General features: G+C 41.9%; 1 protein-coding gene across 1 annotated transcript in view; it reads left to right on the top strand.

Annotated features, from left to right (window-relative positions):
- Positions 1-15,838, top strand: part of b4galnt4a (beta-1,4-N-acetyl-galactosaminyl transferase 4a) — a 156,831-nt gene that overhangs the window by 42,935 nt on the left and 98,058 nt on the right. Inside the window, exon 2 of the mRNA XM_058645796.1 lies at positions 14,805-14,917. Coding sequence (XP_058501779.1) covers positions 14,805-14,917 — 113 coding nt within the window. The remainder of the gene's footprint in view (positions 1-14,804; positions 14,918-15,838) is intronic.

The raw sequence follows: 15,838 nt of genomic DNA, 5'->3' as shown, positions 1-15,838 counted from the left end.
TGACGCCATTCGCACCCATATTCATACAGCGCATCCGTGTGCGTTTTCTATCACACATCTTTAATACACATTCACACGCTGCCAACGTGGGGTTAAGTGTCTTGCCCAAGAACACCGGAATATAGACTAGTGGAGCCAGGAATCTAACCCACAACCAAAAGTTGAAAGACGATTCACTCCACAACTGAGCTACATTCGTCCTTAAGTTTACACCACCTAGTATTCCCAGACGGTCTCCCACTCAAGTACAAACCAGGCCCTGCTTAGCTTCCGACAGGATTGGATTTTGTCAGGGTGGTGTGGCCGTAAGCAAGAAGTTTCATCTCATATAACGTGTTTGTTATTTATAAATACAGGGGTTTCATTGCATTCGTTTATTTTATATCAGGAAACAGATAGGAACGCCAGATGTACGAAAATAAAAATTACTAAGTAAGGTGAAATAAATCACAATACAATGACACTTGAAAGTCTTTATAGAAACATTCCTGTCTTTTTCCCCATGCTATTTAAGGCGAGAACATCTGATTGACAGGTTGATTGAAGCTTTTATGATGGGATGTGACAGGTGAACCATAACAGTTCAAATCGGATGCCAAATCAAATGAAAGAAAACATGCAGACAGGACTCCGTTTTGTGTGCATGTTTTTTTTGTTGTGTTTTATTGAACACACTATACTGTGGTGTAAAGCTGCGTCCAGACTATTTTTATCTTATTTCAACTATAACTAGACATCCACAGTAGATTTCTGCTGATGATATTGATGTCCATGAAGTTCAAGAGATGCAGACAAATCCTGCAGAATTACGTACGTCTTCTTTTTAAAACAGTCCATTTCATCAATGTCACTGTTATGATCAATGACCAGACACCTGTTGTCTACATTCAGCTCATATAAAAACACCCTCAGCAAGTAAAAGTTGGCTGAAAGAGGATGTTCCTGGTGAAACATGCAGACTTTGTTTGCTTTCTCTCTTTTGTGATTGTACTTTTATCATTCCAAGGCAGAGTGATGCTCACTTTTCGGTCCTGGTCTCAAGATTGAGGCTACTGTTTCATGAAAATGAAACACATTTATTAACCACGGCACCACAACCCAGAACAACAAGCCGAGTGCTAAATATAGTTTGAATTTTTGAACCTGTCAAAATCAGCAGTGACGAGCACATGGAAACAACTGGAGCTTGCACAGGCATTCTATCTCTTTCTCTGTCTCTGTATCTCCTTGTTGACTCTTCATTGCTCTGCATTTCCTGTCTGTCTCTGCATTGGTGCAATGGGGAAAGCTAGACTTGGGGCCATAAGTTTTATTTACAAAAAAATGAAAAGCATGTGATCTAAGACCAGTTTGTCTGTTTTGGTCTACTGAAACAAACCAAAAAAGTGCTGTCCATGGTACTGAAACTAAACATAGTCGTCTATACTTGTGTACAGTATTGTGTTGCATTTTTATTTTGTTTTTTTTTAACTTTTTTTTGTATTTTTCCATCCATTCTATTTTTGTCTCTAGGGAAGCATAAACAGCAAGGACAATAAACCACTGATTGGGCTAAGCCCCCCATTTAAACTCCCTTGGGGTGCTGGGTCTTCGTTTGCTCCTCTTCCTCTTTGGTTAACGTGTCTCATCCCCTCCACCTGATCCCTCCTTTCTTCTCATTTGCAAACCATTGTCAGTGATGTTAAGAGGTGGTTTGTGCCGCTGCCTTCATGTTTGCGTGTGTGAGCATCCTCTGTGGTTGCTGGAGGAAATGGAAAGAAACAGCCATGAATAATGTATGCCGAGCAGGAATATGTAAACAGGTAAACAGACACAAGAAACAAAATGCAAACAATTCCAGCAGCTAGCATGAATTAATTGCGCAGCTTAGTCCTATTCGAGCCCCCCTGTCCTTCATGACAGATTCAGGGTCAGTAGGCGCTGGTGATTTTCGTAGCTGGATCAGTGAGTGAACGGATGGTGGGCCGGCTTATGTGGGAGTAGAATTTATAACACGAACAAATACATTTATATGCTCAGATTTTATTTTTTTATGTAATTCTCTTAAAATAAACAGTTTTTTTTACTCCATAGCAGCAGGTTTTGGATTTGCGTCATCAAAAAAGTCAGTAATTGCTTAGTATTGCTGTAAATAGGAATGATCATTAGAGAAGCTGACCAGGCAGTTCCTTCTTCACATTCAATAAGTGGATTCTTATGCTGTGTGGATTGTCTGCATTATTTTATATAAAGACTGTGAAGCATCAGCGTGGTAAAGAATTTAATTAATCAATTGAATAACGACTAAAAGTGATTTGTGTTGGCTGCACTCACATGTGTCTAGATGACAGTGGAGCGAGGTGAGGAGTTTTAAGGTGTTAACTGGACTGAGTTATTGCCAAACGAAGAATGATGTGCTGGGGGGACTGTCAAGAGTCTAGAGCAGAGGACGTGGAGATGGGACATGATGGAGTGGTCCCTCTGGAGTTTGTCACTGTGTCCCAGGAGTGAAGACACTGGCCAGAGGAGAATATGAGCCCGGCTGCCTCGATGGCCGGAGAAGTTGCTTGACCATAAATAACCCGAGCTGCAATGCAGGGTTGAGGTGGTTTGTCATCAGGCCTGGCCTCAGCCGGGGCATTGACTCCTGCACAAGAAGGGAATTTATCATGGCGTAGCGTTGAGACAAGGCTATTATTGTTTCTGTCCTCCTACTACTTCTTCTCCCTCTTCCATTGCAGGCAGCACATCACCTCCTCTTTTTCTTTGGTCCTCGCCCTTTCCTTGCCTCTCTTCCTCTGTCCTCCTTTCCCTCCTCATTTCTTCCTTCATCGTTTATTCTCATCATGTAAGCCCTCACCACCACAACCCCTTCTCTCTCTCTCTCTCTCTCTCTCTCTCTCCCTGTTGTCTGTCACTCTTCTTTAACCTTCTTCCTCCGTCTCTCCGTGTCTCCACACAAAGAGGGGGTATGATCGGTAAAGACTTGAGTGACAATGATAATCAGATACTTGCTGGATGATAATGACCACACCAGGGATCTACGCAGAAACGCTATCAGCATTAATTGTTGCAAACACGCCAGGTGGCTGTGGAGAGTTAATTGAGAAGAAAGAGCAAAAGTGGAGGAGACAAAAGGAAGAAGCAATAAAGGTGTGTGAGAAGAGTGGCAAAGGATGCGGTGGAGGGAGAAGAAAGGGACATGAAGGGTGTGTTTGTGAAGAAGTAGGAGTAAGGTTATTTAGGGGTCAGCCTTGTCTCAAGTGTGTTGTGGTTCCAGGTTTTTTTTTTCTATCGGTGAAAAGTTTTTCTCCTTTACCTCTTTTTCTTTTTTCTACCACCACTGTGTGCCCTTTTTTGTTGGCCCCCTTTTTTTGTATGTTGCTGTTGCCATGAGAATTGAATATCTCTCTTGAGTTTATCTCGTGTAAGTCTTTTGTTTTTATAGATGCACGACCAGATGCAGACACCCTGGGCTCCTCACTCATTGTCTCCCCGTGCAGCGACTCGGCTGTCAGGAGCTCAGAAGATGGATGAATTATCACAGAAAGGTCTCCTGCAGCACTCTCACCTCATTTAGATGCTCTGTTCAGCTCTGACTGTTCGGAACGGCGTGACAGCCAGTTAGCCACCAAAGCCCCTCAATGCCTCTTGTTTCTTTGTTTACAAATGTATGCTAATGAGCTCGGGGGCTTAAGATAGCGCGTGACCCCTGCGCGCTTACTGTAATTCCCTGCCCAGCGACACATCAGCTGTGACAGTTGTGCTTCTGCAGCGGCTCAGAGAAGCTTCCTTATCTCCTCGACTGTGATTAGAGCAGCCGCCTTTGGATGTCACTGGCAACTGTGAGGATTCGTAGTTGTGTGTTTGTTTGTATGTGTGTGTGTGTGTATTTTTGTATTTGTTACATTTTCATGACCTTTTCTGGCGTTAAGACTGACCTTGTCACAATCAGTAGTCCTCATAGAGAACACAACGTGGTCCTTTAATGAGGCAAAACCTGGTTAAGCTAAGATTTGAATTGTTGTTAGGTTAAGGTTAAGGTTAAGGTTAGGCATTAACTGTTGATAGTCATTGGTTATGGTTAGGGATAAAAACATTAAGGCTGTCCAAATTAATGCAAGTCAATGCAGTGTTCAAAAAAAAGCATAGCTGCCCAAATCTGTGTATGTACATGTCTTTATTAGGCTGTCAAGACAAAAAACCCAGCATTGTAAAGACATTTATTCTTTGTGAGGACATTTTAGTTGGTTTGTCTCTCTTTCAGAAGGTTGACATTTGGTTTTAGGTTTAGGGTTAACCCTTATTTCTCATGTGACATGCGTCTGAGCCGCAGGTGGTTGCTCCTTTGGTAAATTGCCGTGGGAATAATACACAACTCCTTATATGGACATCCTGGGGGCGTGTGTGTATATAGGTCATATCTTCAGGCTTTAAAAAATGTCCTCTTATGTGTTGTTGAGTCAAAGTTAGGATTAATTTTATATCACATTCAGAAGTCACAAAAAAGACCGTTTTACTTTTCAATTTGTTCATAAAAACGAGCCATGGCAACTTTCACAAATTCAGTCCAATTATGTCCTCCCCTCTTTCCTGTCTCACGCTGAGCTCTGCAGCTTCTATTCATCTCTCACTTTTTCTTTTCCTCCGTGCCGCCGGAGGCTTTAAGATTCGGAGTTGTCATCCATTCGATTCTCATGATATCTCAGGACCAGGATGGGTGAATGAACAGAAAAAAGCCTTGAGGAAATATCTTCATATTTGGCTCAAACTTCACTCTCTTGAACTAGAGGATGTACTGATTAGATTCCGGTGGTCAAAGGTCGTCCCAAAAGGTGTAAAGTGGCTTGACTGTTGAATGTTTCCCTTTTACACCTGTTTTCTTCAAGGCAATCAAGTGTAGAGATCTTAGAGTTGTCTAGACAGCCAGTGGAGCGCGCAGAGGCTTTGGGCAGATGCCTCTGCTCATCTCAGGGGCAGAGGCTGTGCTGGGTGAGTGGGCTGAAGAGTCACAGAGGGAATGGTCTGTTATGCTCCACAAACTATTGCCGAATACCAACTACGCGAGAGACCGACACAGCTACATAAGCTTTATCTTCTCAGTGTTGCTTGTCAAGTGTGACCTCAGTTGTCTCCTAACTAACTGAAAATAATCTTTTCCAGGCTCAGTCATGAATAGAGGCTGAGATGTATCAATGGAAGAGACAGAGAACACCCAGAGTGACTCCTGTGAGTCAAACGCTTTCACACCCATGACTTTCTTTCTCTTTTATGGAAATATCACATTGTAGACCAATTATGGCCTTAGGCGATCACCTCGTACGGCTTACGCTTTGTAAATCTGCCAAAAGAACAAGTTTAGATAACATTTTGTGTTTAAGTGTTCGGCGAAACTCAGATAGAAACCTCATTGGCGCCTCGGTGAGATAAGCAGTAGCACTTTCTGCCTTTCCCTGGAAGTTTGATTGTTATCTGCTGATTGACTTAATGACACTCTTTACATGCTTACATGAAAGTGAGCAGTGATAAAACTACCTTTTTGAGAGGAAGAGAAGAAGAAGAAGGCAAAACATCAAGAAGAGCAAAACTCACTCATCTCAGTGGTGAATTGACAAACTCTTGTATAATCAATTATTCAAATAATTGTCCATTTTTATATACAGTCTATGCTCAAAACAGTGTGCATGTATTTTGTGTATTCAGTTTACGTGTGTAGCCTGACATTACATTAAGGTCATTCCGTTTTCCCTTCGAATGCCTATTAATCTTTAAGTGCTTTGGGCCTCGGGGCTCACATTTTATGCTTGTCTCCATACAAGGCATTTTGTTTTGTTGTTATTTGAATTTTCATAAGTGGTGGCTTTAGTGAGCTATTAATGGAGTGCAAAACATTACATGAGCTTAGGAAAAAAGTGTAGAAGAGAGAGGGTGAGAGTGAGTGAGAGAGAGGGAGAGAGGGGGGACCTCATTGCCCTGACCCATATTCCAGCACATTAAGCATCTCTATTGCTTTTTATTCCTGCCCTACACACCCACAAGCCTACATTCTCTCCTTTGCTGTGCTTTCTATCTTTCATTTTATCAAGTTCTCTCCTTCTCTGTCGTCTTTCTCTCCTCGACTTGGTCACAGTCCCTTTTGTCTCTATTTATCTTGTCCTCAGAAGGCTTTGTTATTCCTCTTGTCTTAATGCACTTGCCTTTCCTCAGAATTTGGTGTTGTTAGAGCTGAACTAAAGGCCTGGGAGTGTTGCAATCAGAGCCGGGGCTATTCATCAGTGTCACAGCAGCCCTCCACTCTGCTTCATTACTGACTGGCTAATAGTACAGATCAGTGCAGTTTATTTGCTATAATTAGCTAGCTCCATTTGGCCAGCACAGCCTCAGTGAAGGCTGCTACTACACTTACACTGCCCCCCCCCCGCCATGCCACCCGGTGTGTGTGTGTGTGTGTGTGTGTATATGCATGAATGCTTGGCCTTTTGCCTAAAAGAGTCATTAAAAAAAGATACTTGCACATTAGCTTGACAGTTTCTCCATCGCCTTCGTGTCAACCATGTCTTCTTCAACATCAAGCCCGACTCCGGGGCAAACTGTGAACCTTGTAAAACTTTATAAGCTCTCTGTTGTAAAAAGCAGTGGAATATACGATTACGATATAGGAATATACTATACACATCGTAGAGAGAGTCACACAGACTGACCTATGAGCAGTGCTGGGTAAGTTATGTTACAATATTTATTTATTTACTATTTAATTTAATTTAATTTAATTAATTGAATGTAAATCTATTGACTATAATATTTACATGTTACATTATTTTGAGATCATTTAATGAAAACTCCTGCTGGAGCGTAGGTGAGGCTGAGGTTTGGTTCACATACCGTCACCGCAGTTTAATTCGGAGGTCATTTATTTAATTTCATCACAAAATGATCTGCTTATTCATATGGCAACTGTAGATCTTTTTAAATGGGCGTTATATAAAGGATACTAGAAAATTCAAACCTTTTGGGGTAAATCAGGGTTAAAAGAATTTGACTGAAAAATAAATTTAAATAAATAAAATTCCAAAATACAATGACGCATCGATTAATATTTTATTGAAAGTTGCAGAAAAACACGACCAAAAATCATCTTTTTCAGTGTTTTATGCTTCTGATTATTCATTATTCTTTCAGTGGTGGATTACATGTACATTCAGTATGCATGTCGGTGTCTGTTCCCCTCACATGCTACAGCGACATCACCTGAAACAAACAGAGAAAAATAATGATTTTATGAGTAAATCTGTCAGCTTTATTGCTCAATGTCATCATTGTTAATTTAATAATATACACAACATTTCTCATTATCAATCTCTCCATGAGAATGTATCGCTTAGAGGAGAAACAGTAAAACGGCGCTGCTGTTTGGGGACATTTAAACCCAAAAGCTCTGAACATAGCCTGGTGGGTACGAGGTTCCATTCAGAGCCTGTTACCATGGTGAGGTGGTTCAAAGAGAGTCTCTTTCGGTACTTTGTTTAAGTTGAAGCAAAAACAACTCCTTGGTTAGATGTGAGAAAACACTGTTTGACACAGATGTGAATGACAGCCACGCAGCCAGAAGCGCCTCATATCTGCAGCGGCAAACAACCAAGACAAGGATGGTACTTTATTTTTTTCTACCATTTAGCTTTACTTGTGTAGCGTGTTACCCCCCCAACACTGCTAATGAGTGGCTGAATGAGTGAACATGTGAATGAGGAGGGAATTGCAGGGTTTCACAGTCTGCCTTTCATACTTGCATCCCACTCAACTTCCCCTCACTGTCTCCACCAGTGTCCTCACTGACTTCCATCTTAATCTCCTCCCACAAACTCTCTTGCATCTTTCACTCTTTCAGTCCCCCCCTTACCTAATCTCTTAGTCTGACTCCCACTCTCCTTTTCTTTTCTTTTTCTTTTTTTTTAAAGCTTCAGCTGCTTGTTTCATCGTCCTATGTCATTTTAATCTTCCTCCCCAGTGGAGGGAAAGGAAGTGAGGGATGTATTTAGTATCTCCCCACCACACTGGCACCAACTCTGTGTGCGTCACTGAGTCACAGTTTACTAACTGAGTAGAGGGAATCTGCCCTGTCAATAAATAATACAGCGCATGCTGTTGCTGTGAACTCATCCACTCTTCCTCTAACTGTCTGTTCTGGTTTCCAAATCTTATCTCCTGTGTCTATATTTGATTTGCACCCACATTTCACAGTTTTCAGTCAACAGTCGTCTAAGGCCGAGTATTGAATGTCAGTACTTTTGCGGTATTAACTGAACTTCAGGCAGGGTATCAAACTTTATTAGTTTTTGTGGTGTCGACTTCATCTGCACTACCTAATATCATGTGTTGTCATTTCACAAGGAGTCTCACTCAGCATCAGCGAGCCAATACAGTTGCAGCGTGTTGTCTGACCGAGATCTAATCGTGCTCATGATTGGCTGTCTCCAGACGTGAAGGAAGTTGAGACCAGAGATGAAGCTCAGTCGCTAAAGGATAAGGCGGCAACGGGCCTTGTGTGTGTGTGTCTGTTTTGTGTTCTGAGAGGCGGGTACGTGTTTAATGAATGCAGGTATGTCGAGAACATCCTCAGTAAGTGGAATAAACAAGAATAATGCTCTGTGCCTGGCTGCAGGAACATGACTGGGGAGCCAAAACTAAAACATTTGCAATTAATTTAATAAAATAAAAATAAAAAACAGGCCACACAGTTGGTGTAGTGGTTAGCACTCTTGCCTGATGGTATTGGAAAAAGTATAGTTCAGAAATTGGTATGGAAATCCAGATGGCAATATAGAACCTGAAAAGTTTTAATCAATACCCAGAACTACAGCCATCATTCGGAATATGGAATTCATTTTTCCTCCACTCAGTTGGTGGTTTCTCTGTTAAGTGAACTTAAGCTCAGGCTAATCCGTGTGGAGATGACGTCAAGATTTTAATTTCCTATTAAAGCACTCATCAGAGATTGGTATGACACATGAGCCAAGCTGCTCTGATTGAAGTGTGTTGTTCCTGCATCTCAGCAGCTGAGGAGAGCTGACCTCCTGAGGTTTGAGTGTGATAAAAAAGAAAAAGAACCTGTGCAGTCAGTTTGCATGAACGCAGGCAGCAACACCATGGCAGGGAGAAGGAGAAAGTTCAGGGACAGATGGCTGAACTACCGCAATCTCACAGAAGGGCCACTATACAATAGTCGAGTACAGAACGCAGACAGTTTTCAGAAGGGTGCACCTGAATGCAGCTCGTCAAACCTGAAAGCCGTAACAACAACAGAAGATCCTGCTGGATCCTGTTTGTATAAGCCCAAACTGTGAAGCTGTGAAGCCGCAGTGGTCACAAATGACAGGAAATTCGTTCCGGCCAACAAATGTTGATTCTGTTGTTGTGATATGCCGACAGCATTGTGAGGATTTCAGGTAAACAGCGTGAAGTCATCCATCAGTCCTACCCTGTGTCAAAGAAAGCAGCGAGTGGTAACTGTGTGGGAGTGTTTTTTTGCACAAATTAAGCCTCCCGAGCTTCATTTTAATGCCAGAGTCTATTCAAACATTGATGACCAATAACCTCTTTTTAACACGGCTTCCATCAGCAAGGATATTTTCAAAACTTGCATCTTTATAATCGTAAAATACTTAAAGGAATATAACAATGACCTTTGGTGTGCTCCAGTAGCCCACACAGACTCCAGGCCTCGTTCTAATAAAGGATGTTTCTGGTGTTTTGAGGAGTTGCATAATCAAACCGTGCTTTAAAATAATTGTATGAAGGTCAAGATGCTACTGAGTCACCATGGACCCAATTACTAAAATAGGAAGAGGTAGCATCTTTAAAAATATCTGATTCATTTGGTGTCTTGTATTTACAGTGGCTTCAAAAAGTATGTTCCTTTCCTTCACTGGAGTATAGATATTATACCATTTTTTTGTTTTTTCTTTTTTTCTTTTAATGTCCTGTTTCCAGCTTTTAAAAAATGTGTGGATTTGTTGATTTTTTGAATGTCTGGTTGAAGAAAACAAACCTGGGATTAAGAAAGTTCATATGAACAATGATGGAAATAATTGGTCTGGTAGTTATTAGTTGATTTGTGGTGTTCAGGAGTTTTGCCGTATACTGGTTTTGCTTGAGTGAAGCTGAAACATAACAACTTAACTCAAGCTTAGCGCCGTTGCCGATGGCTACTTCCTGAAGTTGACTACTATCTAGAAGACACGGCACCGTCACAGACACATTGTGTGGTGCATTTGTAACTGCCGTGTCTTTTCTAGCTTGTGGTTTTCTTGTTAGTCTTCCACTAAGGTTGAGTATCTGAGTGTGCTTGACTGTGCCTTTTAATGGAGACCACAGAGTTGTTATGCTCACATTATTCTGTAACCACTATGAGCTGCTGTTTTTGACTCTTCACAGTTGTTTTTCCATTTACTTGAGGCACTATTACATGATGGAACAGACCCTCCCAAGCACTCTGTCACTGCGCTTTGTCACGTGTGTTCAGATAACACTTGTCCTTTTCGGTCTTCGGTTACCTGTGTTCAATTTATCTCTTCTTTAAAGTTCATTTCCTCCTCCTTTTCTCTTCTATCTGTCCTTTGTTGCAGGTCACGTAGCTGCTGCTGTACTCGAGTCTTTGATTCTGTGATTAGCATTCTGCTGTCTCACCATGCTCATTTATCACAGGCTATAGCAGCGTCTCACAGTGAAACCAGTTGTTGTGAGTCTTGTTCAAAGATGAAATGAGACACAGACATGCATATACACACACACACACACACACACACACATACATAAATGCATGCACCTGCATAGCAGAGCAGAGACGAGAGCTCTGACAGCTGCAGTCTGCTAAAAGCTATCAAATGCAGAATATTAGTTTTAAAAGGGCGGCCTGGCAAGGTGAACTTATTACTCACTACTCAGCAATAGAGGAATCTATAGGAGGCCGTTTCCCCCACTCCCTGTGTGTCTATCTACAGATTCCATCCACACAAGATAAGATGTTTATTATGGTCTTTAATAGACTCTGCGACAGTCTTAATCTGCAAAGTCCTCCCAAAATTCATCACTTTCGGGTGTCCTCTGGAGGTTACACAAGTTGCTCTCCACTGTTTTTATCTGCACAACAAACGGTGCTGCTTGTTTTAGAAGTGGGAATATAAACAGATTAGGCAGAACATAACAGAGGAGGCTTCAGATGATTAGCATTCCGCCCGGTCTCCTGCTGGTGGCAGAGCTCGTCGTCAATTGGCTTCCATTAACCTGCCAGTCTGCTCTTCATTACTTCATTAGCGGCAGCGCGGAGGCTGGAGGAAGACTGTGACTCTGAACTCGCTGAAGTCGACTCCTGTCGCCACTGTACACTGTGTCATAGTGAGTGTGTGTGCGAATGTGTCCTTTAATGCATCATGTTCTTTCAGTCTGCGGCAACATTTAGTGCCGGTGACATTGAGTGAATGACAGCAAAGCATGCTGGGTAATTAGAAAAATAGTACCAGGGCTGGATAAAAGGACCAGCCTTGTGGTGCCACAGAAGCATTTGATTTGTCAATCAAACCTTTACTTTCTGCCAAAAAGCTCACAAAGCTTTACATCCACCACACACACACACACACTCACACACACCTTTGACTGCCATTCATTTGGAACAAATCACTATCCATTACCTTAACCATAACCAGTTAATGCCTAACCTTAACATTAACCTAACCACATTTCAAATCTTAGCCCTTAACTTATCCACTTCCTCATAAATGAGGTTCTGCCTCATTAGGACAGAGCTTTGGTCCCCGTGAGGACTACTGGACGCCAAAGAGTCAGTGTTTATACCAGAAAATCAGGAAGTTAATGCTATGTTATACCCGCTTTGCTCTTCATAAGATGCAGGAAAGTGTTTTTATTGCTTATAAACTTGTATTTTCTCAGTAGAGAAAAGAAGACAACAACCTTTTCTTCAGACTTAAAAGAACGAAACTGTAGCAACCAAAAAAGAGAGAGAAATGATTGAAAAGTAAATTCTACTACAAGTCCTGACGTTTCTTGCATGGCTGACATTTTGTATCACCAAATATTACAACTATAGGGATACCGTTAGCACTTTTTCATTAATGAACGCATAGATTAAAGGAAACAACACACCACAATGGAAACATGTTTATTTTTAGCAATTTAAAAAAATAAAATAAAAAAACAGTAAACAGTCAAATGCAACACGAGATGATGTAATAGAAGAATAAGGAGGAGTAATGCAGGCACTGCAAATACAATGATGCAATATAAAAGAAGAGGACTGACTGTGTGTACTGACTGATTCCACTGCATAACATTTTCACAACAGTTCTCAGTCAGTTTGATTATCCACATGAATTAAGTATTTCTTCACTTCTTCTTTCTGAATTCTGAAGTCAGTTCTTTGACAATAATAAAAGGTTCTTATTCGTATCATTTGACCATTTTTGCCACTCATTTCCTTTCCACGTATTGTTTGTTAAAATGAAGGTGTAACTTGTATAAATGAGGCAAAGAGCAGTCTCTCCCTGATTCATTACCTGCTCATAATAGTCCCAGATAAATGGTTAAAGGGAGATATTGTGCCGCCAGTTGATTCATGCAGTGACTCATGCAGTGTGTACACAGAGGAAGGACTAAATATACACACCACAGCGAAGCAAGGCATCCGTCATTAAGGCATGAAGAAATTAGCTTAGCTTGTGGTCATTTTTAGGGGATTTCCTGTCATCGAGCGTCCTTGCCGAGCCATTTTTTTCTGAAGCAGCTCTGACAAAATCTACTTGTAGTATCTTTGGCAGCGGAGAGGTTAACTGTGTAGTCACACTTAGAAATTGAAGTGTTCTGCTATATTTGACTCAACAATGGAAGCAAAGTTCACTTCACTGCAATTCTTTGGTGTTGTCTTTTTGATGGTGGTGCTTTGATGGACCCCAGAGGCCGTGCTTTGGTTGTCAACGTTGAGACGGACCGCAGGGCTGACAGCTTTCACCGCACACTTCCTAGTGGCTCATCTTCCCCTGTTTGACGTGGGAATGGCACTGAAAGCTTCCCCATTTCTATGTTTTTTGTTCCCCTTTCTTGTCGGTGGAGTTGGGATGACCTCTCCGGTGCACTTTTCCTCAAGTGGATGAGGAAGAGCCGGAAAAAATACATCACAATATGCTGTTACACAGAGACAGACAGACAGACAGACAGACAGACAGAGAGAGAGACAGAGAGACAGAGAGGGAGAGGAGAGGACAGAAGTTAACGGGGGAAATACTGTGAACATAGCTTGTTTCTCTTCTGATGATTTTTCACATCACAATTTTTATTACAGTTGTGTGGAGATGAGGAAATTGCAGTGAATTGAAGGAGATGGGCACGATGATATCCAAACAAATGAGAAAAACAAATCATCTACTCAGGTTGTGTTCATGAGATGCAGAACAAGTTGTACCAGAAATAACTTTTCACTTTTGTCACTGTTTGTGCGTGCGTGCGTGCGTGCGTGCGTGCGTGCGTGCGTGCGTGTTTGTGGCTTTGATTGATTTTCACAGTATTTCATCTGTCTCCTGTTTTCACCACCCCGGCCTCTGTTCATGAATGATAAGTGAGCGTGTACAACCTGTCTGCCTTTTCTGTTCTCCTTGACTGCATCAATCCCCCTCTACACAAACACTCACACTCACACGCACACACACACACACAGACCACTTACCCCAGAGCCCCCCATCTAATTCTGCCCACTCAGACTCATTGTTAAGGGGACATATTGGAAAACCATTAGCGCTCATTATGCTTTATGGCCACTCATTCTCCCCATTCAGTCTTTTAATCACAACCCATCCCATCGTGCGCGCGTGTGTGTGTGTGTGTGTGGGTGGGTGTGTGTGTGTGTGCACAACCTTCCCTGCGTCGCTGCATGCATGTGCACACACTGCAGCCACCTCTGCTCAGCAGACACTAATGAACCACTTTCACCATAATGCATTTGGGACACCACAATGTGCCCTCCCTCTCCTCACCCCACTCTTTATAGGCCAGTCAATGGCACAGACGCCACTTTTTATGGTAGCCCATTTCACCTGTGGGGGGGGGGGGGGGGGGGGCTGTACATTTGTGAACCATGTCAGGCAGAGGGGGTCGAATGCAGTGCAGGGTAAATTAAATGGAATTGAATTGAATTGAATAGGGTATGGATTCCGTGTTTTTTTTTTATAAAATAAAAGTCCACAAATAGGTAGAAGACCTCATGGGAATCTTTACGATGAAGTATTTTATCCTTGTGGCTCCTGATAAGCCGGGCCTCATAAAATGTTGAATATCCTGTTACGACTCTGTACTCTGTTGTCTGTGTTTCTAAGTATGTAGGTGTGCGTGTTTTGCTGGCAGCGCGGAGGGAAGGGGCAGAACTGGCCATATGTTCTGTGCCAGGCACAGAATAAAACGCACGCTCGCCCATTTATAATGAGTCAGTGGATTTAAATTCTGATTGTCCTCTCCTGGCCAAGACAAGTGTCGTCACTGTGCAGCAAAAGTCCCATCATCCATCTGTGTCTCACCGCTCCAGAGAGTTTTATCTGTCAAGAGCAATAGCTTGAAATGATTATTTATTATGTATCTTCATTATGATGTTGAATATATAACACCTGTGATATTGATAACCAGACATCAGAATTACAATGATACAAATGACGATGATAAAACGGTTGATGTGGATGATGAAATTGAGGATGATATTGAAGGTGACAGCAGTGATGTTTATAGTGCCTGCTGGCTTTCTAAGCAGTGTCCATGTTTTCACCTTGGCCCAGATGGAGAGAGACAGACGGAGGGGACGGACGCCAGCCGCAAGAGGGACACGCGGTCTTCAGCCGGCCACCACAAGAGCGAGGACACCAGCGATAGTAGGGAGGATGAGGCAGCAGTAAGTCTTCCTTTCTTTCTACCTTCCTTCCCTCCCTCCCACAACTCTGAACCAAACAATGTGATATTCCTGCCTAAACACACTTCACCGCCCCTCATCAATCCCTCTGACAAAGCAACAATTGCTTATTTGAGTGTGGAGGAACTCATCAGCAATGCAACAATTACAGTCCAGGGGCCTCATTTATAAAAAACGTGTATGTCTGAAAATGTGGCGTACACGAAACACACAGGATTGGATTGGACGTCCCATGCTGGTTTCTGAATAGGAAATTGAGGCAGAAAAATCAAATGAATACAGTGCCGTCATCACTAATGACAAAAAAGGCATTTAGAGTGACAGAATGTGACAGATGCTGTAAAAGGTCAAGGTTGCTGCACCACAACAGCACACACTCAAGTTCCACTCCTCTGTGCACTGTGGGTTTGGAGGATATATACGCTATTCACCATCTACTGTATATAGGAATCCACTGCCACCTGCAAGGTTAGTGAATGGTTTGTGCTGTTTGTCAATTTGTCAATAGAGACCACTCAAATGGATCTGATTCAGTTTAAAACAGCGTAAATAATATTCAAAGCAAGAAATGATTCACTTCCAAATAAAATAAAGACGTTGTTTTCACAGCGGCAAGGGGGACATCATTTACAAGAAAAATGCAGTGTGCCAGGACAACTTTGAAAAGTATGTGTGTTTCAATCTCGGGGGGTTAAATTATGGAACAGGCTAACAGATGAATTAAAGCAGAGAAAAAAACATCAATAAGTTTAAAAGAATATACAAAATACAAGTTTTAAATAAATATAAAGATGAAGAACAGCAGTTTAATCCAGGACGGTCATGGAAATGGTCGTTTTCTTGTATTGTACTGAAGACATTAAGAACATTGTATAAAACTGTATAAAATACTGTAAATATGTT

This window comes from Solea solea, chromosome 12 (assembly GCF_958295425.1).
Source record: "Solea solea chromosome 12, fSolSol10.1, whole genome shotgun sequence".
In the NCBI taxonomy this organism is placed as follows: domain Eukaryota; kingdom Metazoa; phylum Chordata; class Actinopteri; order Pleuronectiformes; family Soleidae; genus Solea; species Solea solea.
This window is presented reverse-complemented; position numbering and strand designations above follow the sequence as displayed.